Source organism: Tamandua tetradactyla, chromosome 20 (genome assembly GCF_023851605.1).
Source record: "Tamandua tetradactyla isolate mTamTet1 chromosome 20, mTamTet1.pri, whole genome shotgun sequence".
Taxonomy (NCBI): Eukaryota; Metazoa; Chordata; class Mammalia; order Pilosa; family Myrmecophagidae; genus Tamandua; species Tamandua tetradactyla.
In genome coordinates this window covers 27986453-28009667 of record NC_135346.1, presented here as the reverse complement: position 1 = coordinate 28009667, position 23215 = coordinate 27986453, and the positions used below count along the sequence as shown (strand labels likewise).

At 44.2% G+C, this 23215-nt stretch overlaps 1 protein-coding gene across 4 annotated transcripts in view; it reads left to right on the top strand.

Moving 5' to 3' along the window:
• The window catches only part of DPYSL3 (dihydropyrimidinase like 3), a 108057-nt gene extending 86481 nt beyond the window's left edge, over positions 1-21576 (top strand). For all 4 annotated transcript variants that reach the window (XM_077137342.1, XM_077137346.1, XM_077137343.1 and 1 more), the window contains exons 7-14: positions 3731-3799; positions 6873-6993; positions 10461-10617; positions 11336-11477; positions 12872-13042; positions 14385-14564; positions 17406-17568; positions 20606-21576. In XM_077137342.1, the coding sequence (XP_076993457.1) occupies positions 3731-3799; positions 6873-6993; positions 10461-10617; positions 11336-11477; positions 12872-13042; positions 14385-14564; positions 17406-17568; positions 20606-20694 (1092 nt within the window). In that variant the 3' untranslated portion in view covers positions 20695-21576. The remainder of the gene's footprint in view (positions 1-3730; positions 3800-6872; positions 6994-10460; positions 10618-11335; positions 11478-12871; positions 13043-14384; positions 14565-17405; positions 17569-20605) is intronic.
• Positions 21577-23215: the final 1639 nt, after the last annotated feature.

Genomic DNA, 23215 nt, shown 5'->3' with positions numbered 1-23215 from the left:
GCATGTGCCTTCTATGTGGGCCTGGGTCTGCATTCCATTTGCTTCCCCATTTTTTATGTTGCTTGAGCTCTCAATCTGTGCAAGGTACCACTATAAGTGCTCTGGGGTAGCCAACAACAGAACACATCCTAAGGAACCTCACGGTCTAGGGAGAGGAAAAAAGAGGGGGAAATGTAGACAACTAAGGGTTAAAGTAGAATATGCCACAAAAAAGGGAAGAGATTTGGTTGTTCTTTCAGAAAAGACAACTTGGAAGACAGGGTTTTCACATTAGGCTATTTAGTAGGGAGCTTTGCAGATTCTCTTCTGAAAATGAGTCAAACCCACCTGACATAAGGAAAAATCTAAGGCTAGAAATCCGATCCAGGCTTGTGGAACTCAATGCCTTCGATATAGAATTTAGGTCTTGTGGGGATCAGACGTCCCACTGGTTTCGTAGAAATTATATTGAGAAACCTGAGGAAAGAGTGATGAAAGCGAGGGCCCCAAGGCCCAGATTGATCATTTATAAGGAAGCAGAGAGCAGTTCTTGCTCCGTCTCTTGGGCTGCCTAATGGCATAGATGCACAGATGTGTCTTAGGAAAGGTTTTGTTTATCTCAGGAACATTCAGGATTGGCTTCTGCTAGGGGAAGGTGGCCAGAAAAGAAGAGTGAGCACTCTCAGTGCTTTTGATAACATTAACAGCAAGAAGCCATTACTCATTCTGTCAAAGAGTATTTCCTGAGCACTTTGTGCCAGGCACTATGCAATAGAGATGAGCCAAAACAGATGGATTCCACATCACACAAGTGCTTGGGCTATGCCTTCACTTTAGAAGTTGTCCAGGACTTGGTGAATATGATCAGCAGGAGTGTGGGAGCAATGTTTAGGCTGACCACAGTCTCAGAGTCCTTGACTTCCTAGCAGCAGGTACCATTTGTTGGACATTTACCCCTGCGTGCCAGACACTTGTATGCTCTCATTTAACCTCCCCTGACCCTTTAAAGTTGATAGCCATTTCCTATTTTATGGATGGGAACACTGAGGCTTACAAAGGTTAGTTCACTGGCCCAAGGAACACAGCCAATAACTGGTAGACCCAAATTTTAGCCCCTAAGATGGTGTCCCCGGTGGACTTCTTTACCCAGAGGTGATCCATCCATAACCCTTGTTCCAGCATCTGGGCCACAGTCCCTCCCAGGAAGACAGTGGCCCAGCAGTGCAGGACTCCAGCTGTTGTGACTTCAGGCTCTGAAATTTGTCCTGTTGATTGTGGATGAAAGCTAAGTGTGCCGTTTCCTCTCACTTAAGACCAGGGAAGCTAATTAGCCAGGACTATGACAGTGCCTTCTCCCAAGTCTCCCCCATCTCAGAGATAATGAAATTGTTTTCCGAGAGGATCCAAATGCCTTGCTCCCATGGGAGGCAGCCCAGCAGTGTGGAGGTTGTCACTCCCCCTTCACCGAGTTTTCAGGATGGCAGCCAAAGGTCCCAGATCTACCTCCAGCTGCTTTAGAAAGTGCCCTCTCTTCTTCTTCATTTTAGTCCCCCAGGACACAAACGGGCTCCAACTCAAAGCCCCCCTTTCCCAGATCTTCTTCCTTGTGTGATTCCTTAGCCCAGAAGTGTCTCTCATCCCCCACTGCCCTAACTTGGGCAAGTCTGTCCTCAGTCAGGCAAAGAATAACAGCATTTTTCCATTTGGATGAGTTTCTTGTGTGTGTTTATTAAATTCAGCTTGAGCCGAAAGATTTTATCTCATTGACTAAATGAAGGCAGCTGCAGTACTCAGTTTCTCACTGCTCTTATGCAAAAGTGACTAAAATGAGAATAAATCTCTTCCTCTGGGTAAAACAAGGGCAATTCTTAAAAGTTTCAAGTGGGCAAGATAAGTTGAGAGTACAATATTTTTAGCCATTCACTCAGAAAATCTTGAGAACCTGCCATGTGCCAAGCTTTAGTGAAGAAAGATGAAAAAGACATGGTCTCTTTTCCCATGCAGCAAGCGGCACTTGGGCCATAACCCAAAACTGTGACACTATTACAGGTATCAGTGCCTCAGTGCTACACCAGTGTAAGATGGTATCAATGGGTCTTTACATGCTGTTTCTAGGCTTGCAATTGAAGTGGCTGCATGTCTTTTAGAGTAGGACTTCCCAACATGATCAGAATCATAGGTGTAGCCTAAAGAAAGATTCCTGGGTTTTCTCTAATTCCAGAGATTCTGCTTTGATAGGCAATAGAAGAATTAAGACAAGTGTATGTTGAAAAAGTTCTCCTGGTGATTCAAATATGCTTGGAAACCACTGCTGGGGCTGGTAGTGACCTATGCATTTCTCAGTGCTTGAACAAGATAGAAGTCAGAGTGTCCTATAAGGCTGAAGATGCTTTAGTTGGAGATCTTAACCCTTAGGTGACTTCAAGAGCCAATTCAGAGTGGAAACACACCAGAGTTTGGAAAAGATTCCATTCAGTCCAAGTTTCTGTAAATGAAAATGTTAGAATTAAAAGTGGAGGTGTTTTGCTGCAAAAAAACAGCCACTGACCATTTTTTAATTCCGTAGGACTAGAGATGGTGACCATGTAATTTCTCATGATTGCTTATATTATGTGCATATTCTTCCTACTCTTTAAAAATTTTTATTACTAAAAAAAAGCTAAAAAGAGCTCTTTTCTAGGTGGAAAAAATCCTTTGCTTTCTAAACATCTCATAGTTTCGAAGTCAGACAAGTTCAGGTCACTGTTCTATTGTTCATCTCTCGCATCACTGAATATTCCCAGGCCACAGGACAGGCCTCAGTAAGCAATTTGAGAGGGAATGCCAGCAAAACCGCAGATATGATTGTTTAAAATTACTGCTGGTTCCAGTTAGCCCGTGTGTGTGTTCACTACCCATCCATCTGCTTCTTTCAGAAAGCTGGCCAGAAGTCTTAGGAGTTTAGCAATCAACCATCAGGGTCAGGCCATTTGACTGCCATGTCTACAACATGGTTAAAGAGAATTAGACCAAAGACTAACTGAGATAATGCAGTGTAGAAGCATTATTTTGTCTGGTTAAATTCTGAATCCATTCATATCAGCCATATATTTAAAGCATTAAAAAGCCTGGGGGAGTTATTAAAATACAGATTCATAAGTTTTAACCCCACATTTTCTTTATTGATTAGGCTTAGATAGGGTCAGAAATCTGCATTTCTACAAAAGCAACCCAGTTTATTCTGATGTAAGTGGTAGACAGACCATACTTTGGGGAAATAGTGTAAACTGTAAGCTCCCTGAGGTCAGGGAGCCCATCACTTTAATTGAAGTACTTAACTTAGAGCCTGGCATCAGGCAGACACTCATTACACATTGTCGAATAAATGGGTTTTTAAATGCATGATTGAATAAACAAATGAATTAAGCAGGTGTGCTTTTGGAGTTAGCTGGGATTGAAAGAGATAAACATTAAGTGGGCTCTCATGACTTTTGATGGGTAATGTAGAGAAGAAAATTGATCCTCTAAAAGACTGACCTTCTTCCTTCCAATAAAAGCAGACCAACCATAAATGTTTTATTTTTCTGCTTAGAGTTATCACTCTACCCTATTTTGCATCTCCAGATATAGAATTAATAAATTTGATGAATATATATATATATATTTTTTTTTTCCATTAAACATATCTTTAGATTGGAACATACCAGCAACATTTTTCCAAGTTTCAGTTGTTTTCATCTAAAAATGGTGTTCTCTTCTTTTCTCATTCTAGGAGCAAACCCGGATGCTAGAAATGGGGATAACTGGCCCAGAAGGCCATGTCCTGAGCAGACCAGAGGAGGTAAGTTGCAGGGGGCTTGGGGAGGGGAAGGAGAGAGAAAGAGAAACAATAGCAGAGGAGGCTCTGTTCTCTTGGGAGACTTCTGTTGTCCCAGCCCTGGCAGCCTCATTTTACGTTTGGAGTATTTGTGTTGGGCCCACCTTCCCTGGCACATGCACACACAGTGAATGAATAAGCATTGCTGAAAGATGGTGAAAATCTATGAATAGCAGGCAGCAGTGTTGGAACATTTCTTTCCAAGACCACTTCTGACTGGCCCGAGTTCAAGAGCCCTGAGGAAATCAGAAAAGGATGCAAGGGAAATGTGGACTTCTGACCCCTAATCTCTCTAAAGATGACACTGATTGGAGGATATGCCTCAATTATTCGGTATGAGTGGTAAATTTCTAATTCCTTTGCTAATCAGTGCACACAGAGGCATTTCTACTTACTCCCTTATTTTATATTACATTTTGAATCCTGCAATGGCCATATGGATTAGAGCTTGACCAGGCTTTTCATAGATGTCAAACCCATTAATCGTGTAGGGTGATGGTCGTGTCCAAGTATGGGAGTTTCCCATGAGTACAATGAATGATGATTTGTGTCTGCGCTTGGCAGCTCAAGGGGGAGTAAGACAATGAGTGGCTGATTCCCTGTCTCTGGGATGTCAGTATCTTCAGCTACTCGCACAGGGCACAGGACTTGGAGTTGGCTGCACATATGGCGGGGAGCAAATCGGTTCTGGGGGACCACCTTGGGCCTAGTATATGTGCCAAATTCAAGGCCCTCCATGTTTGCGAAGAGATGTTATTTCATCCTGTCACTCCAAGCCCCAAGCTCTGCAACAGGTGGAAGCAGCGCCAGAACCAGAAATGATTGTATTTCCATTGCTCATTACCTTTTTTTTTTAAACTTAAAATGTAATGCATATAGAGAAGAGTGTGTTTATCAAAGGCTGCAATGATTTTTCACAAACTGGATACACTTGTGTAACCAGCACCCAGTTGCAGAAACAGAACATTGTCAGCACTCCCCAAACTCCAATGTCTAATGACATTTTTGTGGCCTTTGAAAATAGTGCATAATTTTGCAATGGGGGTCACTCGCTGCATTCTTGGAAGTCCTTCTTCATAGTTGCAGCTCTTTTCTCTGGAGTACTTCCTGGCCTCCACGCTGTGCTGCCAGCAGCCTTGCCCCTGCTCTGGGGGCTTGGCATTGTTATGCTGATGGTGCAGGTGAGAAGTTGAAGCTCTGAGATGTAAAGCCACTGGCCCATCTTGTCTGAAGTGTGGGAGAACTGTTTATACAACGTGAGCAGGCCGGAGTGATCAGCACTTGTTTGTGAAACTTTTCCTAAGTGCTGGTCACTGTTGAGATGTGCTGGCAAGATAGATTTCTTCAGCAGCAGCCAGGGGATTTCAGAGCAAGGTCTATTTTTGTTCCTTGGTTTGTTTTTCAGCCCCCACCCCCACCCCACCCTCCTCACTGTTCCCGTCTCCTTTTTAGTAAAAAGCCTCTGAGCGGCTGATCTCTACAACCCTGGAAGCCCTTTTGGGTGAAGTTGGAGGGTGATGTAACCTTCCAAAGATAGTCATGTTGTCAAAGTGCTGAGAAACCTTCAGTGCTGGGAAGGAGTGAGATCAAAAGGGCCAGGATTGAGGCTGTGGGGGAGCTGAAGCTGTCAGCACAGGTGCGAAGAAAAAGGAAGGCATGGAAGGAACCAGCCCCTCTTCAGTTTAAACACACCCAGATCCCATCTGGAATGACACGTTTAGAGTGCTGGAACTCAAGGCCAGAGACAGCCAGTGCATACTCCGAGGTCTGTGCTTCAGATGGTCTCTGCATTCACCTGTGATCGGAGGCCTCCTGGGCTGGGTCCGCATGGAACCATGTCCAGCCTGGAGACCACCAGCTCGCCTGGCCAAGTTCTTGGAGTCTGACTGCAGAACCACACCCCACCCTCCACAGGGAGTGACACCCTCCACCGGGAGTTCACATTGTACAACTATTGGGCATCTGCAAGCTATTTTTGGTATTTTTGAAAGCATTGGGCTGCACAGACTAACCAGAATGTCATAGCCATCCAAAAATGTAAATGTTGCTGATTGAAAGGAAAAATCAAATGTCTCTGCTTTTGGCTAAATGGGACTAATTCAGCTTCTGTGTTGTCACATCAGCCTGTCTCACACCAGTTGAAAACTGAGATCAGCAAGTGAGCTCAATTAATCCTCATCAAATCCTTACACAACTCTGTGTGTCAGGTCCTATTGTTATCCCCATTTTACAGATAAAGAAATTAAGGCCTTGGGAAGTTGAGGTCACCAAGCCTGTAAGTGAGAAAGCCAGGATAGCTACAGACCCAGGCTGTCTGAGAGAGCCTGTGCTTTCAAACCCTGCAGCTGGCCCTCTTAATAAAGTAAGGGAAAACTCATAACTTCCTATTTAATAAACGCAACTGGGTTGGTGAGCATGTTTGAAAGCATAGATTCTACATTAGGATGGGGTAGAGGAGCTGGATAATAAGAGGTGTCTTTGTGCTCGGAAGCCTGGAAATTGTTATAAAATGCCTCCTAGAATTAACCCTCTGCTGGTCACATACGGCTGCAGGAAAGCTTTTGAGGAAAAGGGATGCCTAATTACCGTTGCTGGTTATTTTAGGCATAAAGATATTGATTGTGTTTCTGAGAGAATCTGTCTTGGGAAGTTTGAGGAGCAATAGCTTCCGTGCAGATGTAGCATTTGTGATAATTACAAGGAGAAGTAAAAGAAGTCTAAAGGAAATCTTCCTAGCTCACATTTATGAAGTACTTGCTCTACGCTTGGCACTGCCTCATATAATAACCCTCTGTCATACTCTTCTTGTCTCCCCTTTTCAGGCGAGGTACTGAGGCATTGGGAAGTGAAGTGACAGAGTTAAGAAGTAGTAGATATGGTATTAGATTCAAGCCTTTAAACTCCTGATCCTAGGTTTTCAAGTTCTGTCTATACTGTATTCTCTTAGCTTGTGGAGCAGCAGGGGACTTTCTGGTTTGAGAGGCTCATGTTTCTGCTGACTCCTGGGGATTTTTTTGTTCATTTTTCTTATTTGCAGCTGGAGGCGGAGGCTGTCTTCCGTGCTATCACCATCGCTAGCCAAACCAACTGCCCTCTCTATATCACAAAAGTCATGAGCAAGAGCGCTGCCGACCTCATCTCACAAGCCCGGAAAAAAGGTGATCTGTACTCCTGGGGTCTCAGAGTGCCTGTGGCACCAGGCTGCTCCTTCCCGCCTCATCTTCCCTCTATGAATGATGCCTATTTTGTCCATCACTTAGCTCATTAGGAGGCTTCTTGTACGTTAGCTCATTTTATTCTCTCTGCACCTTGGATGTATGACAAGACTCAGGATTTCTCCCACTTGACTCAAAGTAAACTGAAAGATTACATGGTTTGTTCAGGATGACACAGTTGGAATCAGTTTTTCTGAGAGATAGTGTGGTCTTCCGTTCTTCCTGAGATCTTTCATTTGTCAGTTCCCATGATCTGAGCTTCATAAATGGACGTATTAATCAAGATTATTTGGGTGCAAAAGTCAAAGTGCCAACTAAAACTAGCTCAAGCAAAAAGCAAACAAAGAAAAACCCATAGTATTGGTTGTAGGTGTTTCAGGCATGGCTGTATCAAGGGTTTTAAACAATATTATTAAGGTTGTATCTCTCATCTTCCTTTCTTGGCTCTGCTGTCCTCTCTGCTGGCCTCATCTGCAGCCCAAATGGTGGCAAAATGCATGCCGGAAGGTACCTGTTTTCCTCAGCACTTGGTGGGGGTGCGATGGAGAAGCAGAGACCATTTTTTCCAACAACTCATGGAGGACTGGGATGGGCTTGGCTTAGGTCATGTGCCAAGCCAATTACAGCCCTAAGAGAGGCAGGTTGTGACTGGGCAGCATTGAGGGCAGAGTGCCAACCAAGCCAACTGTGTCAACGTGAGTTATTTTAGAAAAGGAGGTGAATGGGTACCCCTAGTCTTGTCTGCCTGCGTGGCCTTTACCTTTTCCCTCTTTGGCCTCTGTTTCTTTTCTCCACTGCTGTCACGTTGGGCTTCCTTTGCTTGCCCTGAGCTTAGCTAAAGTTTACTTCCATTTCAAAGCTTTCTTTTCTGCTTTTGGTTACTGTCCTGAATGGCAGATTCTTCATTTCAAATGTGAGTGTGGGTAAATGAACAGAGTATGGCTGAGAAATTGGAATCATAGGGCTCCGTTTCTGTTGTTGTTGTTATGAGAAGGTATTTACGAGTCCCAATTGTGTGACTGCTAATGCTGTGTGGTGGTGGTTGTACTGGTGATGGAGAGATGCAAGATGAGTGATTCATCTACCAAACCCAGACTTGGTCTGTAAAAGTCCATGTGCCAGCGACAAGCTAAAAATAGTCCCACTGACTCTGGTGGTTAAATAGGATATTTTGGCAAAGAGTAACCCTTTATTGTGGGAGGGGAATCTTCCCAGTTGTCTAGACAGTCTTCCTAGCTGGCGGGTTCCTGGGCAACTCCTGCATTGCCCTGTTCAGAGTAAACTTGCAGTTTTCTCTCTCGGCTTTTAAATGTGTCAACTGACACAGCATGGTTGCTCCAGTGGGTATGAGTCACTAGGCAAGAACCATGAAAGCAGCCTACTGTTCTTTCCCCATTCCTGGAGAAAAAAAACAAATAATGTGTGTGTGGGCCCCACATGGCCCTTCCCCTACCACATCTGTTCCCTCTTGCCTTCTGCTGATAGGTACATCCTGCTTGGGACCCATTCTCAGGATGGTCTGGGGACCTCGAGGACAGGGTGCTTCAGTTATATGCTGGCTCTTATTTCAAACATCGTGCAGAAAAAGTCCTCACCCTTAGCCTTCAGGCTGCCTCATGGTCCCCTAGAAACTAGGAGAAATAGTGCAGTGATGAAAACTTGCTACTGAGACTGAAGCTGATAAAAATCTTGAACTGTCACTCTAAGGGAAAGAGTCAAGAGCACACAGAGGAGGAAGACAGAGACCATAGCAGGGTTTACTTTTACCTCCAGACCAGGTTACTGTTTAAGTCCCGATGTGTTTACTCACCAAGCACTGTTCAGCAAACCTGCATGGCTGGGGAGAATTAATACTAAGAACTTACAAGTTAATGAATACCAACTATATGCCCAACACTGAGAGATACTTTAAATTTATTAATATACTTACTTCTCAAAGAACTCTGAGAAATTAGGCACTATTATCCCCATTTTTCAGATGGGAAAACTGAAGCTATCTTGTTCAGGATCTTCTAGTTGGGGAGAACTAATATTCAAATGTAGATATAATTACAATCTTTGCTTCCTTTTGTCTCCCGTGCCAAAGATAGTTGAAAGGAAGAGTTCTTCCATCTTAAGTTTGTATTTCTCTTACTGGTACTTGAGTCCTTGTCTGGAATTTCATTGCTTCTTTTCTTTGGGGTTCCGTATGCTTTGGTCAAGCATTTTTGAAGAACCCTTGAAATACTCACCAGTCATGTATGGATCCTTTTTCTTGCCCCTTCCAGAGAGCAGTGTTGCCATACATGAATCATTGCCGCTGCTTCCTTGGTTGCCTGTGACACACATCATTAATCATAAATATTTGCTAGTAAGGCTTATTAGAATTAGCATTATTAGGGTTCTCTATACAGAATTTCTCAGCAAGTGTCAATAATTGATCATCAAACAAGACCCATTTGTAATCTTGGCTATAGAGCCTTCCTAGACTGAACTTGTGGAGAACTTGGAAGATAGAATTTGAAGAGTGAAGTTAAAGAGCCCAGAGCTGGATGGATGAGGCCCAGGAATCTGCCAGTGAGAAACTTGGTACCAAGCAACTTTCTATGAGACAGATTTGCCTTTTGTATCCTTATCCTTTCTTCTTTAAGAAGCTCAACAAAAGCTCAGTATATTTCCTGACATCCTTCTTCTTTTTCTTGGTTTGACCTGCTTAGCCCCTGATTTCAGAGAGAGGCTCTAAGAAGTTAGTCTCATCCTTGACATATTCCACCTCACTGAGTGTCCTCGAACAAATCACTTCTCTTCTTTTAAGTAGTAACAAATATGATGGAAAAAATCACGAGAGCCTCTCATCCAGGGGAATGGTTTCACTTTGTGGAACCAAAGCAAATCCTCAAAACAGCAGGATCTAGTAGTTCCCAGTGATTTGGGCAGATCTGGGACATTGGATCCCTTCAATGGAAAGGAGTAAGAGGGAAAAAAATCATTATTTACTGAGAATTTACTGTGTGTCAAACACTTCACATATGCCTGCTCCTTTCATCTTCACAATAAGCCAGAGAAATAGACATTGTCTTATTTTCTCAATCTAGGACATATCTATTTCACATTTCTGAAATAAGCATTATTTTTTGAATCAATACATCCTTTTATTTTCTTAATAAATAAGAAATTTTAATTGGCCTTAACACTTGAGTTAATGCTACATCTTACAACTAATGGCTTCTTCTAATCTAGGCAATACAAAATTGTCCACATTTAGCAGATAGAAAAGCAGAGTTTAGAAGATGTGAGAGCTTAGAAGACATGACAGCATGGATTTGAACCCAGGCCAGCCCAACTCCAGAGCCAGAGCTTTGAGTAGGCTTAGGAGGAGTGATTGCCCAGTGCAGCATACTCTATGCAAACCCATTCCCTACCTCTTCCAGGAAATGTGGTCTTTGGTGAGCCCATCACTGCCAGCCTTGGTACAGATGGGACCCATTACTGGAGCAAGAACTGGGCCAAGGCAGCTGCATTTGTGACTTCCCCACCTCTGAGTCCAGACCCAACGACTCCTGATTACATCAACTCCTTGCTGGCCAGGTGGGTGTGGGCACGTGGAAACATCTTGGGGCCAGCTGGGATGGGGACTGGGGTAGCCACATTCATCAGATAGACTAGGGTCTAGAGTGAGGAAACAGAGTGTAAGTCCCTTGTAGGCCCTTCCCCATTGTGGTTAAGAGAATAATATAGCAGTAACATTAATAATGGTTAATAGCAGCTAATATATTCTGTGTGCCAAGCTCTATGGTGAGACCATATAATGATCTCCTCTTAGTCTTCATAATTTTATGCATGAGGGACTATTATCACCATTTTACAGACAGACTGAATCATTTGCCTAACTTCACATACCTGGTCATGATGACCACCTACCAAAAGTGTACTTAGCGTTGCACACCTGGTCACTGTGACACTTTGCAAAATTATACCTGGTGATGATGATACCTACCTAAATTATAGGGAGACTTGTCTGCAGCTGCCCTCTGCTGAAATTTGGGTTAGTCTCATCACTCATTTGGTCCATTTTATTACAAAAGAGATGATCTAATCCAACTTTCTTGTTTTCCAAGTGGGGAAACTGAGCCCCAGAAAAGGGGGGAGACTCACCCAAACTCACACTGCTATTAAAAGGTAGAGTAAGACTCAAGTTTTCTAGTGTAGGCACTACTAACCCTTACACTAGACTACATGGGCTTCTGGTTCTCCAAGGGCCTCTCGCCATCTCTTCCATTCACACAGAGCTTTTCTCCTTTGCCAGTGGGGACCTGCAGCTCTCTGGAAGTGCCCACTGTACCTTTAGCACTGCTCAGAAAGCGATTGGGAAGGACAACTTCACAGCCATTCCCGAGGGCACCAATGGGGTGGAAGAGCGGATGTCTGTCATCTGGGACAAGGCGGTGGTAAGAGATGGAGGTCATGGGATGTGGCCAGTGTAAGAAAGCCCATGGGCCAGACCAGAGCCTCCTGCACCCGTTGGAGACAGCAGCACAACTCCTCCATGCCTCCCTGATAGGAATGCTGCTAAGATGTCTCTGGGGCCAGAGGTGACTTAGGTTGTTTGGAGATTTAACCTTTTAGGGTCTGAGATTTGAGGAGGCTTTCTCATCTAGACTGTAAGGACTAGGAACCAGACATACGGATCCTTCCTCTAATGGCTTGAAGGATGTGTACTTAAAATACTGAATTAAAAATATTTTTATTTGGAGATTTTTATGACTTCTTTTGAAAAGGCTAGATAACAGTTACTCTTTAATACAAGGAGTGGGTCTGTGCCTAGACTGCAGTCATCTTTGGGAGTTGGAGGCCTTATACTGAGGGTGAGTGGTCATGCAGGCTGTGCAAGTGATTGTTTATTGATGTCTTCTGGCAAAGTGCCTGATTTTTACTTTCTTCATTACCTTTACAGAGTCTGACCAAAGAAATAGCCATGCATATGAAGACATACCACCTATGTTTTATTAATGAACAAACAAACAAAAACCCAAAAGACTAATTCCTTTCGGAACCCCATAGAATGCATATGAATGTAATGTTTCACATTAGTGTAATCAACTGAATTTCCTTCTTCTTCTTGGCTACCAGGAAGCTCAAAGCTAGATTTTAAATTCACTTCTTCTCCCCGCATCCCTCTACAACCAGATTTTTATTTTGAGGAGAAGAGAAATATAAGGATGTTTGTCTCTTACTTAGCTTTTGTCTTTTACTTTTATAATTAATGTCTTTATCAATATGTGCATTTATGAATGTGCGTATTAACGTTGGCACTATCAGGAATTGTTTAAAAAATAATGTAAGTTTTCATTGCCAGCATGATACCCGTTCAAAAAGAACACTTGGAAACCACAGAAAAGCATATACATGAAAGGAAACAAAAATCACTCATAATTCCACAACCTAGAGCTAACCATTGTTATCATTTGGAGAAGTGCGTCCACATTTCTCCTATGCACATAAAAACATATATCTAAAGAATAGGATCACATTTGTCTTCACTATGAACTCTAATCCTTTTTGGAGTGAGAGGGGATCAATTAGTAAATAAATGTGTGTACATAGACAGAAAAAGCAGTAACACTTCAAGAGCAACAATTTCCATTTTGGACCACATATTTAACCATGTAACCGAGGAAGCTGTGACCACCCAGCAGATTCGGAAGCTTGCTGGATGGAGTTTTGTGCTTTCCACCTGAGGTCCCTGTTTGTACCCCTGGGTCTTTGTGGTCACACTGCTCTGAGCTCAGAGGCCCTGTATTAACATTTTTATTTTATTTATTTATTTATTGGTATAAAATAGGCCACAGGGAAAATGGATGAAAATCAGTTTGTGGCCGTGACAAGCACAAATGCTGCCAAGATCTTCAACTTGTATCCCCGCAAGGGAAGAATATCTGTGGGTTCTGACAGCGACCTGGTCATCTGGGATCCAGATGCTGTGAAGATCGTCTCTGCCAAGAACCACCAGTCGGTAAGGCTGGGTGGGCGGGAGTGGAGCAGGACGTAGACGGCATGCAAGGAGCGCAGGCGGGAGGAATTTGTTTGTGGTGTACCAGGGTAGTTAGAGACCAGGATATGTTGCAATAATAAAGAATCCTCAAATCTCAATGACTTAAAACCTCAAAGATTTGTTTGTTACTCCTGCTTTCCAATGTGGGTCAGCTAAGGGGCTCTGCTCATCACAGTCACTCGGGGATGGATGCTGAAAGAAGCTCCGTTTTTAAACCTGGCCATGAATGCTGAGACAGGGAAATGAGATGCAAAGGGTGAAGTGGTTCTTCGAGCTCTCCGACTTCACAAATGTCACTTACTCTCACATTTCATCAACCAAAGCCAGTCTATGGAGGACTGAGCAGCTCCATGTGTCTCACCCCTATTTACAAACGCTTGTGTCGGGGCTGACTTTCTATAGATTGCATCCAGGGAGCTGCTGTGCAACGTATGAAGCCCCGACGTGTCCCCTTCAAAAGTACAGAGAAATGTGATGACACCTTGTGCCTGGAAAGAGAAAGAGCTAGAAATAATTGGTGCATTGCACTGACAGCTCCCTCAGGGGGTTCATGTGGAAGATGATTAAAGCCCAGCAGCCCCTGAAGTGGAGCTTAATATTTTTTAGTAAAAAGAGTGAACATTTTCCTAGCACTTATGTTTCAGGCTCTGTGCTAAGCATCTTGCAAACTTTAATTCATTGAATCTCCATATGTCTTCTACTATTATTCTTCTCATTTACAGTTAAGGAAAAAGAAGTGCAGAGATGTTGTATAGTTTACACAATGTCACACAGCAAATAGATGGTGGAGCTGGGATTCAAACCCAGAACACTTGACTTCAAACTGATGTCTCTAGGCACTATGCAATAATGCCTCTCACATGGTGAATAAAAGGAGGGAGAAATTCCCCTTCAGGTGTTCATGGCCTTTGCTTAAACGTCGTGCCATATCATATTATTTAATTTTGAGCTGGTTGAGACCTAGGCATCAGGTTATCCACCCAGGCAGCACAAGACTGTCAAAGCGCAGCATTCCTGATTCTTTCTGAACACTGCCTGGCAAATTTACTTCCGCATGTGGACCCTGATAAAACTGGGACACTTCTATTCGTCAGGACGTCCTGGCTTTTCCTAGCAAGCATCTGTCTCCTGGTAACTTCTGCCCGCTGAAACCGGGCAGGTGTGCTGTGGCCTTTTCCTGGCTTACCCAGGGAGGCAGTTCCCAGTAACGCTGACGACAGGATCCCCAACTCCGTGGGTAACTGCGCTGCTCTTTCTCCCCTTCCTACACCCGTCCCGTGGCTCTGCCCCGCCCCCTGCCCAGGCCGCCGAGTATAACATCTTCGAAGGGATGGAGCTGCGCGGGGCCCCTCTGGTCGTTATCTGCCAAGGCAAGATCATGCTGGAAGACGGCACCCTGCACGCCACCCAGGGCGCCGGCCGCTTCGTCCCCTGCAGCCCGTTCTCGGACTATGTCTACAAACGCATTAAAGCGCGGAGGAAGGTACGCGGCGGCCGGAGCCCTGCGGGAGGGATGGGGGGACGGGGGGACGGGGCGGGGCACGGGGGCGGGGGCGGGGCAGGGGCAGGCTCTGGGTCCCGCCCACGCGCAAGGGCAGTAACCAGGGGATTGGAGGGGCGGGGTGGGGCAAGTCCTTTTTTTCTGAACCCTCCCGGAGAAATTCACAGCAACAATCTGAATTGGCAGTTTCATGCTTGGAATGGGTTTCAACATTAGTTTTTAGTCTAGGAAAACTTCCCCAAATGATTTCCCCACATTTTTTTCTTAGTGCTATTTAAAATGAAATGTTATCAAAATCATATTAGCACATTTTAAAAGATATGAGTTACTTCTCACGGCTTAAGTGAAAACAAGTAGTCCACCCCAAACCATCCCCGTGCCACCTCGTGTCATCTTGCTCCACAGGGGCAGACGTGTATCGCATTTAAAGCTAATTCCGTTGGTTCAAATAAAACCTGATTTATGTCCCTGATGATTTACGGGGTGAGACCCAGCACTCTGTCTTTTCACTCCCATTCCCCCCACCCCACCCCCACCCCCATCAGTTTCCACGTCACTTTTGTGTGATGTTATGGCTCCAGAAAGCAGTCATAGACAAGCCCAGGGACAGTGGAATTTGAGCTCTAGTCCGGAATTCATCTATTAGAAGGACTTCCATGCAAGTGGGTAGGAGGAGATGCTGGGAGAGGAGGAGGGAGACTCACTATGTAAAGTCACAGCGGGCACGTCCAGAGAAAACAGGCCCATCCCAGGGGCCTCAGCTTCCTATGCTGGGTAGGGTGAGAAAGAGCTTTGCAGATCGGATTCTATGGGGAACAAAGTCTGAGGGAAATTTGCAAGCAGCAAGTTTCCCGAGGATTGCTGTCATGTTCCATGCCTGTATAAAGTGATGGGAGCGCAGGGCAAAGCTGTGGAGAGGCTGAACCAGGAGGTCATTGCCACAGAGGATTCAGCTGATCCTACAGGGATATTTGGAACTGGGGCCATCATTGAGAATTGCCCTGAATTTGGAAAAGAGGGCCCAGCCTTATATTCCCACCTGCTCTTGCATCTATAATTGTCATTGAGTGTGGGCTCCGCAAGGTGGCTCTCTTCAGCTGAGAGCAGTTCTTGGGAGAGACTCAGCTGAGAGCTTTCTGCTGCCCAACACTCCTAGCAACTGGGGAAACGTGTGCTCACTGGTGATGGCAGTGTGTGTGTGTGTGGGGGGGTAAACTGGAATTCAGGTGCAAATGACATTGTCCACCCGAGCAAGTTCACAGAGACTCAGAACATAAATCATCCCATCACACCCCCCATCCCCAGTGATCCTAGTAAGTGATGGTCCAGCCTGTTTGTGGACATTTGCAGTGCAGGAAACTTCTCCATATCATGAGGCAGCTGAACAGCTCTAACTCTGAGTCTGAACCTCTCTCTGCTGCACCGAATCTACCTCCCTAAAGTTGACTAATCAGTTCACTTTTGCTCCTGACACCTGCACATTTCTTACAGCACTTGTTGCATTTCCAAAGTCATCTATCCTTTAGTCTTAAATCTCTGTAGCTTGCCACTATTTATTTTACAAAAATGCTTTAAATCCCCTTACTACTCATCTCTTTGTTGGTGACTGTCTTAAAGCTGTGTTCTATGGTGTAAAACTGCACACTCCAGGGTGGCCCAAAAGGAAAGCTCTGTATTGCTATCAGTGTGACTTAGACTCTGGACCCAAAGAAATTGTGATAATCTAGAGTTACCAGTCAAGGGTTTTTTTTTTTTTTTTTGGTATGGATATAGTCATCATCCCTTCTGAATTGATAATATAGGCAAATTTGTTGAGTATTCCCTCTGTGCCTGCCCCTAAGTCATAATAGAGAAGAAGGAAGGCTCTTTGGGAGGACTTCCTGGGAATTTCCCAGCGAACCATCCTGTGCTGTTGGCTCCTGGGCAGCCTGTCCTCATTGCCTTACCTCTTGCCAAAGATAAGAAACAGGCTGTGGCTGCAAGCCACATGCCTGCCTTAGGTGGCCTGTTGGTCAGGCCGTGTTTGCTAATAGATGGTAAGCTTCGTTGGGAGGCACCAGTTTCATGCAATCATCAGCCCCAGCACTGGGGGCCAGGCCCTGCACAGACCATGCACTTGGGCAATGCTGCTGGCCGGTTCCACACGCCTGGGCGGGAGCTGTGGCCACAGGTGAACGGATCAGGCCACATGAAGCTCCTACCAAGGCCTGCTGACTCTGTTCTGTGCCAGAGAGTGTGAGAACAGAGGTTCCCTTGAGATCATCCCTGTTAACACCTGTGCCCTCATCTCAAAGTGCTACCCTTGTCGCTCCTCTGTCCTGGCCGACCTGGCCATGCTTCCGTCCTGTACCATTTCCACCTCTGGTTCTGCGCACTTGCTGTTTCCTCTTCTGGGGGCCTGTTGTCCTCACCACCTCTGCGTCCCCCACACTCCTCCTTCCCACACCCAGGCCTGGCCACAGCTCATTTCATTTTTCCCATCACAGATCATTGCTTTAGAGAGACCTTCACTGACCACCTCCAGTGTCAGTCTATCATAACACTATTTTATATTACTTCTCCCTTCCTTAAGTTAGATATTTATAATATATACAAACAATATACATACATTATATAACATGCAAATATATTTGTGTATTTTTGTAACATACATTAATATAGTAATAAATGGACAAATATATAAATAATATATATATATATTATTTTTTGTCTGGCTCCCTCCCATTACATGCCCTTTTTGCTAATGCATTTATGCTACCTAGAACAGACCCCTTAATAAATGATTGTTGGATGATATGTGTGACGTGCTCTCTCTGGCGGCAGATGGCGGACCTGCATGCGGTCCCGAGAGGCATGTATGACGGACCCGTGTTTGACCTGACCACCACCCCCAAAGGGGGCACCCCTGCTGGCTCCACCCGAGGCTCCCCCACTCGGCCCAACCCTCCCGTGAGGAACCTCCACCAGTCGGGATTTAGCCTGTCGGGTGAGTTGGGCAGACTGGTGATGATCTTGAGTGAGAAAGGGAGGGCAAATGGGAAGAAGCAGCGCTCGGAGGTGAGAGGTGGTCCTGAGAGGTAAACCTGAACAATTCTCTAACCCAGTGCTGGCATGGACCTTTAGGGACCTTTGTCGGGCAAGGAGAAAGGTTTTCTGAACCAACAAGGAGTCCTGTTGGCCAAGATCAGGCATAGTCAGGTTAAAGACTCAGTTTTAAATGATACCAGATTCTGCTTAGGAATCAAACCTGGTCCAGGGGGAGGTTTTCCATTGTGAATTGTTGATTTTATGCACTGGACTATGAATACTGTGCAATATATTGTTTTTTCTTTGTTTGCCCAGGTAAATAGCTCAGCTTATTTTTATGCTCAAATTGCAATACCTTCTTCTAATCTGGGATTTTTATTATAATTATTCTCCCTTCTCTAGTAATAATTCCACCAGTGATAGCTACCATTGACTGAACATTTACCATGTGTTAGCCAAATCACTAATCTTATCTACTCTTTAACAACTCTTTGATATAAATAGTATTATTCCCATTTAACAGAAGTGGAAACTGAGACTCAGAAAGCTTTATTAGTTTGCCTAAATTCAAACAGTTTATAAATTGGGAAGCCACTTCTCAAGACTCCGGCTTCAAGTCTTCTTGACTCCGGCACCTATGCCCTTAAATTTTAAGTTATTCTGTGTCTTAGGGGGAACTTAACTTTTTATGATGAATTTTCCATTAATCTTTTAGTGTAAACTCCTTTGCTCATTTTTTATAAGAAGTTGGGAGCATATACAGACCAGTATTTTTTAATTATATCTCTACTAATTGCTTGACTCCCTGCTAGTCACCAAAGAGAAAACAAATAAAACTAGAAGAGCTGGGGTAGGAGTGGAGGTTATAAGGGGAGATACAGACAGAGGAACAGACAAAGATAACCCACAGTCCTTCAAACTGTACAAGAAGCCCCGCTGTCAAATATTCTTTGTAGTACACACTACAAGTTAAGGATTAGATGACTTTTTTTTTCTCTTTAGGACCACTTATCACCTGGGAGAGAAATTTGATGAGAGTCATATTGAAAAAGTCATTTAATTTGTAGGATTTTAACTTTCTTAGCAAAATATAGAGCCACATTTTCCCATACAGGAGACACTAGCCACACGTGGCTGTTGAGCACTTGAAATGTGGCTGGTCCAACTTGAGATAGGGTTTAAGTATAAATTGTGCACTAAATTTTGAAGACTCAATCCCCACCGCCACCACCCAAAAAAGAATGTAAAATATCTCATTGATAATTTTATATTGATCACATATTGAAATGATGTTTGTTAATATGTGTTAGGCTAAGTAAAAGATATTAATAAATTCGTTTTCACTTATTTCTTTTACCTTGTTTTACTGTGGCTCCCGAAAAATTATGAAATTACATAGGTGGTACATGTTCTTTACCTATTGGACAAGCTGGTCTAGACGTAGAATTTAGAGCTGGGCAAGTATTTAGAGATTCCTGGTTCCACCTTCTCCTATGACAGGTCAGAAGAAGGAGGGCACATAGACGTGCGTAGAGCACTGGTTCTCAACTGGAAGGACTTTGCCTCCCAGGGGACAGTGGGCAATGTCTAGAGACATTTTTGGTTCTCACAACTGGGCGAATAGTTGCTACTGACATCTGGTGGGTAGAGCCCAGGGTTGCTGCTGAATAGCCTTCACTGCGCAGGCAGCCCTCCCAACAAAGAATGAATCTGGACCAAAATGTCAATAGTGTGCACATTGAGAAACCCTAGATTAGAGGAGTCCAGCCTGTAGGCACCAGTGTACGCTTTCCACCTTACAGCCATGTCTGTTATGTTTTAATTATAAATAAGAAATGGCGGGGCAGCAAGATACAGTGGTTTGTGTGGGCTTTGGTATCTGGCAGACACAGATTTGATTCCTAGCTGCCCACTTACAGGTCATGTGGCCTTGGGCAAGTCAGTTTCTGAGCCTGGTTTCTCCATCTGTAAACTGCAAACAATAATGGTCCCCACTTCTTAGGGTTGTTCTGAAATTTAAATGGGAAGCTGCACTGAAAGTGTTTGGCACATGGCAATTGCTCAGTGCATGTTAACTACTTATTATCATGTAAAATATCAGTTACTAAGAAATATAACATCAATAAATAAGGAAAAAAAGTATTCAAATTTTTCTGTAACAAGATGTCTTAAGATGGAGAAAAATAAATGCAGATTTGTGACTTTTATTATAAACTATATAAATTCAAGAGAATTGAGAAAACAAGAAGAGAAAGAGATCTTTAAAGAGAACATAATAGCATATAGGGAAAGGGAAAAAAGAATGTGAGAAACAAAAACAGAGAGATAAGGGAGACACAAACTGGGGGGAAGGTCTAAGGAAAAGAGCTAAAAGTTCTGAGATGGCATTGCCAGAGTTCACTTTCTGATAATCATTTTTTCAGCATTTTTTGCTAATTTTTATTGCTCCATGGCTGCCGTTATCCTTTAGCTTTTTGAGACTCTGTTCTGAATGGATACACGCACACACTGAGGTTGCCTTTTGTGCAGCATCCTGACCATCCTGTCGAGTTATGAGAGATCAAGCAAGTTACCTAACTTCTTGGAGCCTCGGTTACCTCCTCTGTAAAATGGGGATAATAATAACACCTCTCTCCAAGGACAGTTGCAAGGATTAAATGAGACAATCTGATAAACACTTAAAACATTGCCTGGCAAAGTGGATATAAGCAGCCGTTTTTCATACCATCATTGTTCTTATTAATTGTGACCATTACTGTCATGCAGAGCATCAGGTGAAATCTAGCTAAGAACCTGGCTTTACCTGGCAGTAGGTAATTTTCAGGAGGGTATGGTATGAAAAGTCTAGATGACCTGACAAACTGGAATGGAAGTTTCTTGAGAGATGAAGCCAGGAAGGTACAGGTACTTAATGTCTTAGATGCTTAAAATTAATCCAATTTTCTTTCTTCTTGTCTTCACTTTTTCCCTCCCTGCAAATTTATATGCCCCTGTAGGCACCCAGGTGGATGAGGGGGTCCGCTCAGCCAGCAAGCGCATCGTGGCGCCCCCTGGAGGCCGTTCTAACATCACATCCCTGAGTTAAGCAACGCCTCCCCAACGACAGGGGCAGAAGCAAGGAGAGATTCTTTGAAGCCAAAATGGTACACCGATATTTAATAAGGAAAGCGAATCCAAACAGTTGCGATCTAAAGAATCAATAAGCCTCAAGCCTTATGTTTCTCCAATGTTACGCTCGCTTGCCTAGCTTTACGAATATTGCTTTGTTTTCTGTTTATGCATAGCTTTGATTTGTTTGATCTCCCCCCCTCCATTTACATGCATGCAATCACACAGGCCGCTAAGGTAAAAGAGTCTGCTATATAGTGTTGAGAGCGTGTGTAGTGCTGCATCTTAAGACAAGGGGACAATGCTGGGATGTCAGGAGAATGAACAAAAGACGCAGGTCATTGGGGTGTGTGGGTGGTGGGAGCCCAGAGCAAGGTGGAGGGTGCAGAGGGATTGGGGTAGGGCATGTTCGAGGGAGGTGGGTGGGCTGGGAGAACAGAAGGGGGTGTTGTGTATTGTGTTGATGATGTACTTTATTTCCATGGAAGATGGTCACTTGTGGCTGCCACCACTTCATATTGGTCCTCTGGGAGAGGCGGCGGGTGGTCTTTGGGTTTTGGCCTTTGTCACATCCACTCCTAGATTTTATTCCTTTGCACATTTTGTTAAAACGCCAAAATCCAACCTTTTCTCCCAGCAGCTTGATTGTGCCAGTCTTTGCTCAGGCCTCTTTGTCAGAATTGCTTTCAAATTTTTCTCTTTCCTCAATTGGGAAGGACAGCTGGGGAGAGAGGACACTTCTCTTCCTTTTGCCCTGCCTGCCCCTTTGGTGCTCTTAAAAGGCAACAGCTGGAAGGAACAGCACAGGCCCTCAGGAGAGGGCAGCCGCCACTTCAATAAATGCCTCCACCTAAACACATGGATAGCCTCTCAGTCTCCTCTCTTTGCAAACAGAGAGAAAGAACATGCTTCTGGAATCACTAAGTTAGGACTTCGGCCAACATGGGCAGAGGGAAGGGCTTCACTTGCCGTGGCTGTGTTTGCTTCTCTTGATCTCCTGAGACCCAAGCACATCCACTGTTGAATGGGATCTTTTTACGGAAAGTTGCTTTTCCTAGGAGTCCTGTTAATTTTATTTCCAGAATGTCATCTCAGTTTGAGAGTCAGCAGGGATTTGGGAAAGCCAATCTTGAGCAGAGGGAGCACATTTTGCAGCTGTGGTTCCATATTTCAATTCTAAACTACCTGTTTCCTCTTCTATTAGCAAATCCTTTAGGAAACCTTTTTTTGGCAGGGGGGGGGGGGGGGAGGTGCATGGTCCAGGACTTGAACCTGGGTCTCCCACATGAAAGGGGGGCATTCTAACCACTGAACCACCTGTGCACCCTTTAGGAGACTTTTGTTTCAGTAAAATCTTCTGAGGTTGGCGGAGGTTTAATGGAAGTCAGCAAGGAGTGTTTACAAAAACTTACCTGTCAGAGTTGAATATCCATTTCCCTACCATACCACTTCTGGAAATTCAATTTTGGAGGAAGATCTGAGGAAGTACAGAGCAAAATCAGGATCTGTAGAGCCAAGAGGCCCACATGCAGGAAACAATAATGAACCTACAATCAGAATTCCATGCTGGGGGGTGGGGGGAGCCCGGATCCAGCAGGTAGAACCCATAACCCTGCTACTAAGTACTTTGAAGACAAGAGCAGGCCTCAAACACCTTTTAAGTGCTTAGGAGAAACTATTATCTCTCACTGCAGGTTTTAATTAGTTGAAGACCAGAGAAGAGGGAGCAAATAACTACAAAATAATGTGGAAATAGCCAAGGGAGAGGATTTCCCCTAGCAAGCTGATTTCTCCTTTAATCAGGAACAGAGGGTCCCCCTCAGATGGGGAAATGTGGCATTTTAAGGTTTTCATGGTGCCTTTTATTTTTTTAAGGGGAACAAGTGAAGGAGAGGATGCAGCTCTTAATTTATAAATCATAATATGTGGGGGTGTATCTGGATCTCAAAAGACAGTCTTGCACGCAGAGGGAGTGTGTCACATGCGAAGCATATACCTCGCTGCTGGGCTGATGTGTTGCAGTACCAGCTACAACCATCAGATGGAGGAAAAGCCTAATCAGCCGAGCCTGAGCGTCCACCTCTGCACCCTTCTGCTATTACCCAAGCCCTGAGTTCCAGCACATCTTTCTAGTACCTCTCTATGCCATGGAAATAAAACGTCCATGGCCAGATGGCTCATCTGCACTGTACTTGGGACTTCTGAAATGAAGCATTCAAGCACAACTTTATATTCCCTCTAAGCCTCCCCTACTGTAGGAACAACCCCATAATGCCTTCAGGATGGGAAACAGTATCTAGGGAAGCCTACCTCTCTTTCTTCACTAATGATTGATAACTTTCCAAGAATAGGAATTCTTAATAAACCCAAGAATACTTTGCTTTCCTTGGATTTCTTTGATTTCCAAGTAACCTTATACCTAAGTTAAAATGTATATGCAAATTTGTTTTGTTCCATGAAGCACATCAGACAGCCTTCTAGCAAAGGGTGTAGGAAAA